This window comes from Salvia splendens, chromosome 3 (assembly GCF_004379255.2).
Source record: "Salvia splendens isolate huo1 chromosome 3, SspV2, whole genome shotgun sequence".
Taxonomy (NCBI): Eukaryota; Viridiplantae; Streptophyta; class Magnoliopsida; order Lamiales; family Lamiaceae; genus Salvia; species Salvia splendens.
The window spans coordinates 13,343,465-13,359,345 of NC_056034.1; the positions used below are offsets into that span (position 1 = coordinate 13,343,465).

The window sequence follows — 15,881 nt, forward strand, 5'->3', positions numbered from 1 at the left end:
CCCCAACGGAGCCGCAGTTCACGCAATATGAGACTTTCTCCTTAGAGGAATTGGGGATTGATCTTCTCGATGTTCCGGAAACTCCAGTTCAAACGGGGGGAGTAGGTCGGGGTCGGGGCCCAACAAAGAAGAAGGGCAAGGGGAAGGAAAAGAGGGTCGGCCAGTCGTCGCAGCCGGTCGAGGACGACCCCTCGGTACGGAGGAAGTGGACGGACGCGGAGAACGTTACGCTTTCCAAGGCGTGGGTGAGTGTCTGTGATGATCCTCTGACTTCGAACAATTAGAGGATCGTCAACATGTGGGCCAAAATTGCTGCATCATACATGAGATTTTGCCCGAAGGGGAGGCCGCGCACCAGGGAGGAGTGCCGGAAGGGGTGGGACCGAATCAGGGCTGGGGTCTCCCGATTTTCGGGCTTGTACGCCAACGCCCTCCACATGCAGAGCAGTGGCCAAACGGAGGATGACTGCAGGAGGATAGCGGAGAAAGCCTTCCCCCAGCCCAGGTTGTATAAGGAGTTCACCTACTGAAACTGCTACTAGGTGTTGAACGACTCCGAGAAGTTCCGGGCAGGTGTCGACGCTGGCTGGCCTAAGAAGCAACGACTGAACTATACCGGTGATTACAGCGGCAGCAGCGGCGGTTCCCACGACCTCCACGAGGATGCACAGAAGTTCCCGTCCCCTCCCGCGTTTGCTCGCCGCACTCGCCCGGTTGGTCAAAGGCGGGCGCAACGGGAGGCGAGGGGGGGTGCCGGGGGGTCCCAGGAGGTACAGTCGGCATCCCCCCTTGGCCAGTCGACAGAGGATCTCAAATTCTTAAATGCGTCAACAAACGCGCGCTCAGATGGCCAAGACGTTAGCCGAATGGCGGACGGCGACGGACCCCGAGGAGAAGAGTTTTCTTCACGCAATGCTCGTGAGCATGCGTGACGATTTGATCACCGGGAGGCACCGGGGGGTTCCGGCGGCGGCGGCGGCGGCGACGGTGACGGTGACGGTGGCGAGGGGGCAACAGAGACGAGGAGTGAGGCGGAGGTCGTGTTTTTTTAAATAATGTAATTTTTTTAAAATTAATGTATTTTTTTATTGTATTTTTTTAATTTAAATAATATTATTGAATTTTCTCGTATCTGTGTCGTACTTTTAATTCCGTATTTTGTGTGATTGTCAATTATTTGTTTTATATAATTAGGGGTGATGTGGCTAGGCTATTGCTGGGCTATTTGCTTGTCCTGATGATGTGGCAGAAGGTTTTTTAGCTTGATGATGTGGCAGAAGGTTTTTTAGCTTGATGATGTGACATGAGGAGTTTGTGGCTGAGCTATTGCTGGGCTATTGCCACTGAAGATGCCCTAACAATGAAAGCACTAGACACGTGTTATTTTCCTTGCATGCGTGGCAACAAGATGAACATGTAGACATTGTGCGCACAAGCAGCTTGATCACAATCATAGTAGGTCAAGCACATTTTTTTCGATAAACCTATAGAAATCTGTGTAAATGAAACCAACAACCAATAGCCATTCAAACAGATGATAGAATTCAGCAAAATGTCTTAAACTCAAAATAAAAAATGATACTCTTTTCGTCCACCCACCATCTTGTGTCACTAATTTTCTTTTAGATTCGTCTGTCAATATTTATTACATGTATTGTATATTATTTTTTTAATGACTCTATATTCTATTAACTCATTTAGTTAGATTTTATTACGTAATACTCTATAGGAAGGGAGAGTGTTATATTGCTAACTACAACTAAATAATAAGTTATTAGATATTCAAATTAAGGGCCTAGATTATTAGTCTTGAAATGCAATACGATCAACAAAAACGTCAATAAGGGTATTAAGGTTAATTTACAACAAATTAGTTGTAACTAACTTTTGAAAAATATTTCATAACTTTAAAATGTATACAACTTTCTCGATTTAAATTATTTTTTCGCACAACATATATCAAATTAAAGACAATATCATATGAATTATAACGAGATCTCACTTGCATATGTTCTGATGTCAAAATTTGAAAAAAATTTCGAAAATTTTCAATGTTTTCGTACAACAACAAATGTCAACATGATATATAAAATATGTCAATATAATACATGTAGAATGTCAATATAAACAATATGTTAACATTCTCAAAGCATTGTGTTAATACTTTCGAAACACTATATTGACACTTTCATCCAAAACCCTAATTTGGTAAAAGTTTTTTATCTTTTTCGATTTAATTAATAAAAATTAAAAGTACGCATCACAAATTGTAGACCATAAGTTTTCTAAAATTCTATAGTCTTAAATTAGTTGTAGTTAATAATTAAATAATGAGTTAGCAATTAATCACTCTCCCAATATGGAATATATAAATATAGAATGTACAATCTGAACTTGTATCACATATAAGTATCAAATCCACATAGAACGAGAGGAATACATACTAGGTCCAACGGGCCAATTTATTTGTGTGCCAAATCACATAATAAATATCCCATTTCACTAACAAATTTTCCTCTCATATTATATTAATACTCCATCTGTCTCGTAGAAATAGATTGAATTTCATTTTTTATCTGTCTCATACAAATAGTTCATATTCATTTATGAAACTTTTTCTCCTTCTTTTTAACTTTATTATTTATGGCCCCGCCATATACTACACTATTTTAATTATTTTTTTCTTCTTCTGTTTTACTTTTTCAATAATGCATTAAAACATGTGTCACCTCCAATTAGTCTATTTTTATGGGCGGAGAGAGTATATAAAATAAGACTCACGCACCACTAATATTTTCAACCAACTTTCTTTAGGGAATATATAAATAATATAATACTAGTAAACAATAATAATAAATTAGAAAGTCTGTGGGGTCGTGACGTGAGATGCAAATTTAAACACTACTCACAAAACATTACTAACTCTGTTTATGAATAATAATTTTAATACATGTAAGTGGGGAGTAATAAATTTTAATATAAAATTAAATTAGAAAAAGAAGCTTAATATAAGTCAATAAAATTAATGACAGTAAATATATTAAAATAAGAAAATATGACTATTTTTTTTTAAAAATAGTAAGTACTCCGTACTGCTCCCCCGTTCCTGAAAATTTGTTACTTATTTCCATTTTGGCCAGTCCCTAAAAATTTGTCACATTTCACTTTTACCAATTTTGTAATGGACCTCACATTCCACTAACTCATTCTCGCTCACATTTTATTATAAAACTAATATATAAAAGTAGGATCTGCATGCTACTAATTTTTTCAATCCTCTTTCTATTGCATTTCTTAAAACTCGTAACGAGTTAAATGGTGATAAATTATAAGAAATGGATGAAGTAATAAATTGCAAAGTTTGACTAGATATACGTACCACATCCAAAAAGTCAAACCGTCCATTGGTTATAAGTTATAACTTGTCCATTAAATAGTCATCATGTACAATACTACTATCATTTAACTTTCATATCTAATTAATTCACAAAGATAAATACATTCGTCTTTTTAAATGTTGTTTGAGTCATCTCTTTAAATATAGATTAAAGAAAATTATGTTTAATAATTTAAATAAAAATAAAATAAAAGAAAAAAGAAAATAAAAGAGAAAAAATAATAAAGAAAATGACAATGGAAGTTTTGTTTTTTACTATAAAGAAAAATTACTCAACTAATTTAAAACAATTCAAAATATAATAAAGAAAATGAGAATGGATGTTTTGTTTTTTACTATAAAGAAAAATTACTCAACTAATTTAAAACAATTCAAAATATAATAAGACTCAAATAACATAGGATAAAGTAGTACTCCATATTATATTACAAATGCATCATTTGATATATGTTGATTAAATCCACATATTATACACATGGATGAATCTACAAAGCAAACCGTAGTATAATTCAATTAATTGTTTTGTACAAAGTAAGTCATGACCATTCTTTTAACACATTTTTCTTTGCATTTTTTTTCAGGTAGACAACCCTCGACCAAATGTAAGCCGTATATTTATATATCAAGTTGCATTTTATTTTGGGAAAACAATATTAAATCATAATATGCCATCAAAATTGTGATTTAACCACTAATGAAATATTTTCAGGCAATGTTATTTGTTCTATGCAATAATCTCCAAATCATGGGATTGACGCATATACACAAACAGCCCAAGATTCCATCTAGCAATAACTAATAGTAGTAATGCAGAGATTTCTAAGCTTCACAAGATTGCCCCTTCAAATAGTCCCAACACAGATGGGATTGACATATTATTTTCCAATAATATTAATATTCACAATTGTACAATGGAAACTGGTAAATTTCAACTATTTTTTGGTAAATTCTTTTTAATTGGAGTATATGTTAGGTTTTTTTTCTAATGTATATCTAAACATAAAATTAGGTGATGATTGTATTGCGATTAAAGGAGGCACTTCAAATGTTAATATATCTGAAATAGTATGTGGTCCTGGACATGGTATAAGATTAGTAAAAATTACTCCTATTTTAACTTATACTACGTTGATAATTTTATTAAATCTTCGTTCAAAGCATAATAACTATAATGGCATATTTTCAAAAATTCTAAACAAGATTACTATTGAAATTAATAAATTTTAACCGTAAGACTGGATTAACATTTAATTTTTCTTGATGAAAAATACAGGCTCAAACATTTAATGATGTAAATTTTAACATTTTATTATAATAATGGATCCTATATATTATTTCGCAGCATTGGAAGTCTAGGGGAGAATGGAAACCATGATGAAGTTGAAGCAATAAATATAAGTAATTGCAATATTTCTGGAACTGAGGCTGGGATCAGGATCAAGACATGGCAGGTAAATTTGAACATTAATTAACGAGAAAATACATAGATAAATTTTGATGATATAAGTTTCAATTCAGTTTCAGTCGAAAAAATTAATACGACACCATTCAAGATCTATAAATAGGATATATTAGGGCTCACACGACATGAACACACATGAAATGAATGGATTAGTGTAAAGTATTATTGTGTTTGTGTCCTTATCGGGTCGACACGAACACACACGAATGGAATACTTTCAAGCGTTATCATGTTCGCATCCTTTGTCGGGTCTACCAGACAAGGACACAATGTTTTCAGGTTGGGGTCGGATTAGGCTCGGGTAACCCTTTAATAATTAATATTAGTATTATTTTATTTATTTTAATTCTTTGTTTTTTATTTTGTAGCTTAATTCAGGTTATTATATTCTCACTTTTCATATGTCGCCTTAGGTTATTAGTGTCCTTATCGTGTCATGCTAGGTTCTAGTTGTTATCATGTTATTAACATGTTGGTACCAGGTTTATGTCGTGTCCGAGCCGTGTTTGGATTTGAATGAAGCAGACCGAGTACATGTCGAGGATAAGGGTTTTCTTAACAACTCGTGTTTGGGTTTGCCTTAACAAGTTGGATTGTTAATAAATCAATCTGATAACAATTTATCAACTTCATAAAGTCATATTCATGGCTAAGCCTACATATGTTTCCTACATATAATAAGAGACATTATGATGTCTAAATTATTTATGGTATCATAATATAGGGAGGCTCTGGATTTGCAAGGAATATCAACTTCACAAATATAATCTTCACAGAGGTTAAAAATCCTGTTACATCTATCGACCAATTCTACTGCGTTCGCAAAATATGTCCTGAAAGTGTAAGCAATATATCTTTTAAAGAAAAGCTCATTTGAATCTGATTTCCATATTCTCACGTGGTTGACTGATTAATCAGGAATTGGCCGTTCGAGTGAGCGATATCAGATTTACTGAACTCTTGGGGACTTTGATGACGAATAGGGAGATGGTCAGCTTCCGTTGCAGCGCCGCCGTTCCGTGCACAAGCGATGGGGGCCAAGCCTCTTCGGTTTGCTTGAATGCTCACGGAATTGCTACTAATGTTGCAAGTCCACCAATTGATTGCCTACGACCATGAATTTGCTTTCAATACGTATGTGGCATTAAATGTACACTTTGTTAAATTTGGAGAATTGAAGAAGCAGAGAAGAAATCTATGGAAGAAATTGAAGAAACTGCCATGGAGAAATGAGAGAAACCGTCGGTGAAAGAGAGAGAGGGAAGAGAAAGGGAATTTCATTAATGACTACATTGTGGAAAAGTTGGTTTACAAACTACATTAATTTGCCTTATATATAGGCTGGAAATAAGCTAACTAACAATACTCTGATATGGGGCATGTTAAATTCTCTAAATTATATCCCACATCGAATTGGTGAAGATCCCATCTAATCTATATAAGTGTGGATAACCCTCCCCCTTATGAGGCCTTTTAAGGGGTGAGTGGCCCATTTCTAATATGGTATCAGAGCGGGCCCAAGTCGATGATGGTTCTCTCTTTATCTCTTATCTACCTCACGAGTGGAAGACCGATGTCCTTTCCGGCCCACATCGATGATGGTTTCTCTTGCATTGCCTACCCACGTGATGGAAGACCGATGTCCTTTCCGGCCCACACGTGAGGGGGCGTGTTAAATTCTCTAAATTCTATCCCACATCGAATTGGTGAAGATCCCATCTAATCTAAATAAGTGTGGATAACCCTCCCCCCTTATGAGGCCTTTTAAGGGGTGAGTGGCACATTTCTAATACACTTGATAGTGCAATCTAGTATAGTAATAAATGGGATGTGGCATTTTTGTTACTTTGGTTGGTGTATTTTGTGGTGGGAAAATAAAAGCTACAAACTTTATATATACCATATATACAATACTTAAATTTTATTTAATCACAACAAACTTGATTAAATGGCCAAGAAATTGGAAGAAAGCATTGAGCTACAAAGAGATGAGCACACGGACATGCTTGAGCACGGTTTCGTGGGCCAATCACATGGTGCCTCAGAGAGTGCTTGGTTTCCAAATTGGAGTGGCAATGAGCGATGAAACAAATCTAAACGCTATAAGTAACATTATTGCATTTGTCCTTGAAAAATGAGTAGTAGTAGTAGCAGTAAATAATAAATTTTGATGCAATATTAGTCAAGCTAGATTAGACGGAGAGACTTATATAAATAAATAAACACTAATTTTGATAAACAAATTATAGTGATAAAATATGTCTATTTTTTACAAAAGAAAATAATACTAGTAATAAATTGCAAAAGTATCACTTGGTATATGTTGATTGATTCCTTAAATGTTAGCATATCAACAAATCAAACCGCCGTATGGTTACAACTTGTACATTAATAGTTTTGTACATTATCATTTAACTTTCATATCTAATTAATGTAAAAAATGTCTACGTTTGAATAAATCCTACTTTTCGGTTCCATATTATTAGAGACGTCTCTTGTAAGTACGATATTTAAAAAAGTTGAATAGTCTAAATCAAAATAAAATAAAGAAAAGAGAATAAAATATGAGAACAAATACTAATACTACTCGAGTAACTTGTAGTATTAAATTACAAATGCATCATTTGATATATGTTGATTAAATCCAAATATTATACACGCGGACCAATCGACAAAGCAAACCGTCGTATCATGGTTCCATTAATTGTTTCATCTAATTAATGTTACATAATCATTTAATTTACCTATCTAATTAATGTTACAACATCTTTATTATATCTTAACCTTCAATGGATCCTCACAATCTATATACATGGTCTTTGATCCTCAAATTCTCAACAATCCACTACTCCAACTCACACACCCAAAAATGGTAAGCATATTAAATAATCCATATATTTGGATCTTGGTTGGTTTAGTAGATAATAACAAACAATATTATTTCACTGTCATGTAAAATAATTAAAGCCCTCTTTGATCCATGTATTACTTTTGATGAAATAATATTTTGCAGGAAACTTTGTCTTATATTCCAATTTTGTTGTGGACAATTATTCTTGGAGTGCAATTATGTAGTGCACAAGAAAGCAAATTTGATGTTACAACGTTTGGTGCAGTGGGTAACGGAAGGACAGACGACACTAAAGTAATATCCGTAAACTTTACTTTCATACTATAATTTTATCAAAATTCATGCATTGTAGTTTCTTCAACTCCACTAAGCAAGATAATAATCGTAATTTTACGAATATATGAATACGAAACATAGATTAAATTGATTAACAAAAACGCAGGCTTTTGAAGGAGCATGGGCAGCAGCTTGCAATCAACAAGCTGAGAGTGTTAAGATACGCGTTCCCACTCGAAAGAAATACTTGGTTTATCCTATAGAGTTTGGAGGCCCATGCAAATCCAATACAATTACATTTGAGGTATTCCTATTTTTGTGAATTTTCAATATTTTTAGGGCTTTGAATCGAATTATTATTTTTAGTTTTTCAATTACTATTATTTTTTTGAAATTGAATAACATTTGTCTGAATTTTTATTTGAAAATAATATCAATTGAAAAATATCAAAGTTCTTGTATTCACAAATACTTACTTTTTCTTTTCTCTTTACCAATCTTTTTAAATTTTTATTTTATCATTTTGAGCATGTGTGTGTTGTTTGTGACAGATATTAGGATCCATGGTTGCTCAACCAAGACTAGCATGGGGAGATAAAAATAAAAATAAACAAGCATGGTTGAAGTTTCGAGGAGTGGATGGTCTTTCTGTAGTGGGATATGGATTAGGGCAAATCGATGGACAGGGATATACATGGTGGCGCATGGTAATTTCTCATCTATCTCATTGCCCTTTTCATTTTCAGTTATCAATAATAAAACAACGCTCTAAATTATAAATCAAAACATATCCGTGTCATATCTGAAACCAACGACGGATTTAGGTGGGGTCGATCCATCCCATTGCCGGTCCATGAGGGCCGAAAATAACTCCACTAAATTCTGCCTTTGGAGAGCTGCTGCCGACCGCACTTTGCGGCAGTTGTTGGCTGGATTTGTTATGTGTTGCAAGATCGATACATTTGCGTGCCTGACAATTGACATTGTTGTGTGGTGATGTTATTTGTTTATAGATTTTTTCCGCTTGTTAGGTTTTATATATGTCATTCTTGTAATTCAATTTTGATGGTGTATTTGCTCTATTACTTTTTGTATTGTCACCGCTGTTTGTGTAATTTGCTCTCCAGTTCTAGCTTTCACTTGAAATCCAAGTGAAGCACACATAACAAACGACACAAACTCTAACCCACAGATTCCATTTCTTGGATTTTTATTGTCTTAAATGCTCATGACCATTCTTTTAACACATTTTTCATGCATTTCTTTTCAGGTAGACGACCGACCAAATGTAAGCCCTATATCTATCTATATATCAAGTTGCATTTTATTTTTGGCAGACTTAATTAAATCATAATATTCCTTCAAAATTGTGATTTAACCACTAACGAAATATTTTCACTTTTCAGGCAATGGTATTTGTTCTATGCAATAATCTCCGAATCTCGGGCTTGACGCATATAAACAGCCCAAAATTCCATCTAGCAATAGTTAAGAGTAATAAAGCAGAGATTTCTATGCTTCGCATAATTGCCCCTTCAAATAGTCCCAACACAGATGGGATTGATTTATTATATTCCACCAATATTAATATTCGCAATTGTACAATGAAAACTGGTAAAATTCAACTATTTTCATTTTTAATTGGTACTCCATATTATATTATATTTCATTTTTTTCCTTATGTATCTAATTAAACATAAAATTAGGTGATGATTGTATTGCGATTAAAGGAGGTACTTCAAATGTTATTATATCTGATATATTGTGTGGTCCTGGACATGGTATAAGGTTAATAAACATTTCTCCATTTTTAACTTTTACTACGTTGATAATATATATATACTATAATTGCATATTTTTAAAAATTCTAAACAAGATTACTATTGAAATTAATAAAATTTAACAATAATATATACTAGAACAACAACTATTTTTTCTTGATGAAGAATACAGGCTCAAACCATTTAATGGTGTAAATTTCAACATTTAATTATAATAATGGATCATATTATTTCCCAGCATTGGAAGTCTTGGGGAGTTTGGAAGACGTGATGAAGTTGAAGCAATTGACATAAGTAATTGCAATATTACTGGAGCTGATGATGGAATCAGGATCAAGACATGGCAGGTAAAATTGAACAATAATTAATGAGAAAATTCATAGATTAATTTTGATGATAAGAGTATAATTTGTGATTCACTTCAGTCGAAAAATTATTAGTACATTATTCAAGCTCTATAAATAGGATTTATTAGGCTTCACACGCCACAACACGAAAATATGACATGAACACACACTCAAAATTAGTGTCAAATATACAGTGTCCGTGTCCTTATCGGGTTGACACGAGTGGGTACTACTGTCAAGCATTATCGTGTTTGTGCCCTAGTCGATCGACCTGACCAAGGTCATATTGCATTGCTAAGCTTACATATGTTTCCTATGCAGTATAATAATATAGTCATTGATGTGTTCAATTATTTGTGGTGTCTTAATATAGGGAGGTTCTGGATTTGCAAGGAATATCAATTTCACAAACATAATCTTCACAATGGTTAAAAATCCAGTTGCATTCATCGACCAATTCTACTGCCCTAACAAGAAAATATGTCCCGAAAGCGTAAGCAATTTATGTTAAAGCTCGTTTCAGTCTGATTTCAGTATTTTGACATTGTTGATTGATTAATCAGGCATCGGCCGTTCAAGTGAGCGATATCAGATTTACTGGACTCTCGGGGACGTCGACGACGAATAGGGAGATGATCGGCTTCCGTTGCAGCGCCGCCGTTCCGTGCACAAACATTATAGTGAACGGAGTGGACATAAAACCAAGCGATGGGGGCCAAGCCCGTTCGGCTTGCATGAATGTTCGTGGATTTGCTAGTAATGTTGCAAGCCCACCTCTTGATTGCCTACAACCATAATTTGCTTTCAATATATATATGAGCCATTAAATTTAAATGTACTACTTATATAGATAGTGCAATCTTGTATAGTAATAAATGGGCTATTTTTGTTATTTTGCTGCTTGTATTTTCTGGCGGTAAAAATAAATGCTAAAAACTTCTTTATTATACAAAAATTAAAATTATTCAATCGCATCGTGTTCTAATTTTCTAAATTCGAAAATAGTTTTTTTTCTTTTCATACACTTATACTCTCACTTTTCACTTCATTCTTCGCACCTAGTCATTCTCATTATTTTTCTTCTCCTAATTTTTAAATATAATCGCGTCTTACCTTAAAGACGATTTGAAACTATATATCATCTTCAATACTAAATTATCATTGAGATACATACATATTAAATGTACTGAAATGTATACATTACTGTGAATAAATAAAACAGAAAAACACTAAAATCAACTACTTCATATATTGTGAAGAATATACATTGATATAACTCAGATAACGATAATATTAATGACTTCATGAAATACTTCTGTATATTGTTTAAGAAAATAAGAGATTTTACCAGATGGAATCGACGAAGTCCTTTAATTGTGGATTACCAACTAACGATATATTGGCCAAGTCTATAATTACAAAACCAAGTATTTAGTGTGAGTGTCACATTACCTAATGATGAGAAAGGCCAAGAAAATTAATTATATTAGGATAAGATTCACATAATTATAACAGAGATTTACCTATAAATAAGTCATTGCCCATTCCTCCTCGTATTGTAGTTACGTTGTAGTTGCTCATTTTATAGGAAGATTATACGATTCACCTTTGAACAAACATCATGGTACGAAATAAAAAATGATCGAATATTTACCTTGTCCCTTAAGCATGAGGTGAGGCCCATGTAATCGGAGCAATCCATACAGCCAGCCCTCTACCTCTACTGCTTCGAGGGATTATACCTTGGGAAATCAAAAAAATTAAATCGAAATTTATTTATAATTACATATATCTTCAATTTGATTATTTCATTTAATTAACATTATATGAGTAATATTTTTGTTTTATATTTTTGCAGGATAATATGTTGATTTTGTGGTTGTTTTTTTGGGCATCAAGCATGGTTGTTATAAACGCTCGTTTAAGTCAAGAAGTTGATAGCGTGACGACCTACGACGTCTTAAAATTTGGAGCAGTCGGTGATGGAAAAACAGATGACACAAAAGTAAACTACTCAATGAAATATTTTAAAGAATATCTTTCCAATTTTAGCCATTTATCAATATACAACACTTTGTATGCATGGATGCAAAAGTATCAAGTAGAAATGATAAAATGTTGATTAAGCCCAGAAAATGTACCACTAGTAAGGAAGGATTCATCGGTTTGGCCCAGAACCAATTCGGTTCTGATTCCAAATTTCCAAAACAAAAAAGGGCTTCAGCACCACAGGTCTTAGGGCAATAAACCGCCCATTTCTGCAAAGAATGCCGGTTTGGTTCGATTGATTTTCCTTTTATTGGCCGGTTCAGGTTCCAATTCGACAGCATCCCTAATCACTAGTAAAGGATGCATGGTTAAATAGAACGATTATTAAGTGGAGTTCTAAAATGTTACACAATTTTCTTTCTAATTTTACTTTTTCATTAAAATACTAACAATTACTACTTCCTAAAATTGTTTACTAGGCATTTGTGTCAGCATGGGAAGCAGCTTGCAATAAAACAAAAGAAAATGCAAAGATATCAGTAGGCAGTGGGAAGACATATTTGGTTTCTGAAATCCAATTTCAAGGGCCATGCTCTTCCACCTCAATCACATTTGAGGTAACACATCCCTTTGCAATAACTACATAAATCTATTTAATTAAATTCACACAATTGGAAAAAAATATTTCATTTTTTGTTCACCACAGATACTAGGAAAGATTGTGGCTCCACCAAGATCAGCATGGCAGAAGAATGGCTCGAACGAATGGCTCTATTTTCACAGAGTCGACGGGCTCACTGTGGTAGGGGAGCGCCAAGGAGTGATCGATGGCCGTGGAGAGACGTGGTGGAAGAATGTGAGACCTCTAAAACCACTCTTACTTAATTAGCTTCCACCATTAGTCATCATCAGATAACCAACTTTCTACTGTTATTATGCGTTGCAGGGCGATTCGATATCACGACCGACTGTAAGTATTTCATCCCATATATATAGACAGTAGTATGATACTTATTTCAACATGTTTGCAAACCTTATTTCTTCGGTGTTCTTTTCCAAGGCAATGCGGTTTTCTCTCTGCAACAGACTTGAAGTCAGGGGATTGAAACATGTAAACAGCCAGATGAACCATGTTTCTATAAACGGATGCAAAAACGCGACTGTTTCAGACCTAGTCATGATCGCCCCTTCGGAGAGCCCCAACACAGATGGAATTGACATCAGTAATTCAAGCGGTCTTCGCATTGTTAACTCTTCCATGGAAACTGGTACTCATTGCCTTATTCTATCTGTCAAGCAGCCGTATATATGTGTTCTAACTGGCTGGGATCGCGCGTTGTTCGTGTTGGTTAGGGGATGACTGCATTGCCATTAATGGTGGTACTTCACAAGTCAACATATCCAACATATTCTGTGGCCCTGGACATGGAATAAGGTCTCCTCTCTCTCACTCGGTCGCAATATAATGTTCTTTCACAAAATTTAAACAAAATGAGACAATATGGATCCTTTTCGTGTGTTTGGCAGTATCGGGAGTTTAGGGAAGAATGGGAAGCGCGAAGAAGTAGAAGCAATAAACATACGCAATTGCACTTTTAACAGAACTACAAATGGAGTGAGGATCAAAACATGGCAGGTAACAGCTCAAAAACCGAGACAACTAATTAACGAGTTTCTTAAAGTACGAAAAACGAACCTGTGGTTTGATTTCTTCTGTAGGGAGGTTCTGGATTTGCCAGGAACATCAATTTCTCCCAGATAATCTTTATAGAGGCTAAAAACCCCGTTATCATCAACCAGAATTACTGCCCTCACAAGATATGCGCTGAAAAAGTAAGTAACGAATGTCTAGACTGAAATCACGAGAGATGTGGGCATACGTCGTGCACTGATCATCCATTGTTTATCTGCAGAAATCAGCAGTCAATGTGAGTGATGTGGGATATTATGGACTTCGTGGCACATCCATCAGCAAGAATGATGCTACGATTACCTTCAACTGCAGCAAGACGGTACATTGCACTAACATCAATGTGGACGATGTGGACATAAAATCGGCAGGTACAAATCAACCAACAAGGTCCTTCTGCTCCAATGCTCATGGAAAAGCTCGTGCATTGATGCCGGCATTGGGTTGCCTGCTCAAGTGAAAATTCGGGATACGGATATAAGGCATAGGCTGCAGAAGAGTAACAGAACCGTGACATATGTAACACAGGCGTCCATTTTGTACATTTAGTATATCCATTAAATAAAGCTTCTGCTCTTCTTTATCAAAGAAAACTACTGTTAGCTCAAGTTGAAGATGATGTTTATATAAATAAAAAAACATTTCTAACTTAAGTGAGAATAGATGAATAAGGCAAAATTAATAACAGGTAAAAAAAATATTCATTCAGAATATATATAGATTGTTCTCCCACATGACAAAATATTATATACTCCACTTGCTTCTCTTCAAGAAAAGAGCGCAGAAATAGAATTTCTATATGTCACAAGAATCTGAGCGACCGAAAATATTGTATCTATTATCTGCAATGTTGTCATACACGAAATCCCGCACGAATCTGCAAAACGGATAACAAAAGTGGAATAAGACAAGATGGATCATTTCATAAATTATTAGAGCAGAAAACTGATAGTATTGTCTTACAATGGTACAAATTGGAGAAACAAGGCCAGCTGAGGAAAGGGCAAATCAATGTATTCCATTATCTTTAATACAGCTTCCGATTTTATATAAGACCTGAAATAACTACTTGTGCATTACTAAAGTATTTCCATGGAATATGAGAAAAAGATTAAATTTTTTACAAAACCATCAAGCATATACCAAAATGTATCTAAAAAATTGAAACCAAATTCAACATTTAGACATAAAATTTACCTATCTTTTTCAACAAGAACAACACTTGAAATATCATCAGGAGCTCTTCCTGATCTCTGCAATAACTTTTTGCCTGATTCACTTTGCAGAGCCTCAAATCTAATATTTCTGGAAATTGAAAGCAAGGCTGAATCACAATGAAAATTCCTTCTAATAATCAAGAAAAATGATTGTAGAAATCAAACAAAAGGAAAATCCAACCTTCTCCTGTCATTATCTCGAACAATCTTCACACCTCCATTACACAGATTGCAGACACCTACCAAAAGAAACAGATGCATAAAAATCAAATAAATGAAAGACTATTTTCAGAAATTGTTTATTCCTAAATCAATCAAATTAGATTGCTAGTTGTTTAATTGTACCGTCGAAGAGCATGATTGGTCGGGAATCCTGCTCGGAGAAGCTGGCAGTCTCCTTCACCCAGTCCACCGCCGGCGAGTTTCTACGAGGCGGCGATGATAGAGCGGCGGAAACGTGAAACTGGCGGCGGAGTGGCGGGGTTACGGGAACGATGAGCGCCGCCATTTGGAGTAACGGAATCGTTGGCAGCCAAACAAACTGAAATTAAAGAGACACCTTGTCAGAGCACGTGGAGATTACTAATCCGTCCCATTAATTACTCCAAAAACCGTAAATAACGAGGGCAAAAATGGTATTTCAGTGTTCTAATGTGGCCATACTAATTTGCCACATCATATACTAAATTTCCGGATAAACTAGTGGTTTTTATCGGTCGTAGGTATTAATTATTTTTTCTTTTATCTCTGAATAATTAATAAATAATGAATGAAGATTATTTTTTTATGTAATTTATAAAAAAAAAATTGTTGTTAGAATCAAATTAAATTTACAAAATAAAATAAATAACACTAAATCGGCACGAGTACT

The 15,881-nt window shown here is 34.7% G+C and overlaps 3 protein-coding genes across 5 annotated transcripts; 2 read left to right on the plus strand and 1 right to left on the minus strand.

The window, feature by feature from the left end:
* The first annotated feature begins 924 nt into the window (after positions 1 to 924).
* LOC121796608 (probable polygalacturonase At3g15720) lies at positions 925 to 10,911 on the plus strand. Its single transcript, XM_042195423.1, has 14 exons — positions 925 to 1,037; positions 4,740 to 4,848; positions 5,342 to 5,389; positions 5,584 to 5,700; positions 5,778 to 5,849; positions 7,873 to 8,004; positions 8,153 to 8,290; positions 8,538 to 8,693; positions 9,257 to 9,274; positions 9,393 to 9,600; positions 9,693 to 9,774; positions 10,006 to 10,114; positions 10,488 to 10,607; positions 10,678 to 10,911. Exons 1-14 carry the CDS (start codon positions 925 to 927, stop codon positions 10,909 to 10,911), a joined length of 1,656 nt encoding a protein of 551 aa, XP_042051357.1.
* Positions 10,912 to 12,381: 1,470 nt separating this feature from the next.
* LOC121796609 (probable polygalacturonase At3g15720) lies at positions 12,382 to 14,333 on the plus strand. The gene is made up of 9 exons (XM_042195424.1): positions 12,382 to 12,387; positions 12,583 to 12,720; positions 12,810 to 12,959; positions 13,050 to 13,073; positions 13,164 to 13,371; positions 13,457 to 13,538; positions 13,631 to 13,739; positions 13,823 to 13,936; positions 14,017 to 14,333. Exons 1-9 carry the CDS (start codon positions 12,382 to 12,384, stop codon positions 14,251 to 14,253), a joined length of 1,068 nt encoding a protein of 355 aa, XP_042051358.1. The 3' UTR covers positions 14,254 to 14,333.
* Positions 12,646 to 15,559, minus strand: LOC121797186 (DCC family protein At1g52590, chloroplastic-like). Of its 3 annotated transcripts, XR_006049803.1 has the most exons (7): positions 15,356 to 15,559; positions 15,192 to 15,249; positions 14,991 to 15,098; positions 14,757 to 14,858; positions 14,527 to 14,670; positions 14,097 to 14,241; positions 12,646 to 14,010 (listed from the first exon to the last, which is right to left on the minus strand). XR_006049803.1 is itself a non-coding variant. In XM_042195929.1 (5 exons), the coding sequence occupies exons 1-5, from the start codon at positions 15,516 to 15,518 to the stop codon at positions 14,589 to 14,591; spliced, it is 513 nt and encodes a 170-aa protein (XP_042051863.1). In that variant the 5' UTR covers positions 15,519 to 15,559; the 3' UTR covers positions 14,472 to 14,588. The 3 variants fall into 3 exon arrangements, 2 of the variants coding, with proteins under 2 accessions (XP_042051863.1, XP_042051864.1); XM_042195929.1 differs by lacking the exons at positions 12,646 to 14,010; positions 14,097 to 14,241 and having other exon boundaries at positions 14,472 to 14,670; XM_042195930.1 differs by lacking the exons at positions 12,646 to 14,010; positions 14,097 to 14,241 and having other exon boundaries at positions 14,472 to 14,670; positions 14,757 to 14,849; positions 15,356 to 15,553.
* Positions 15,560 to 15,881: the final 322 nt, after the last annotated feature.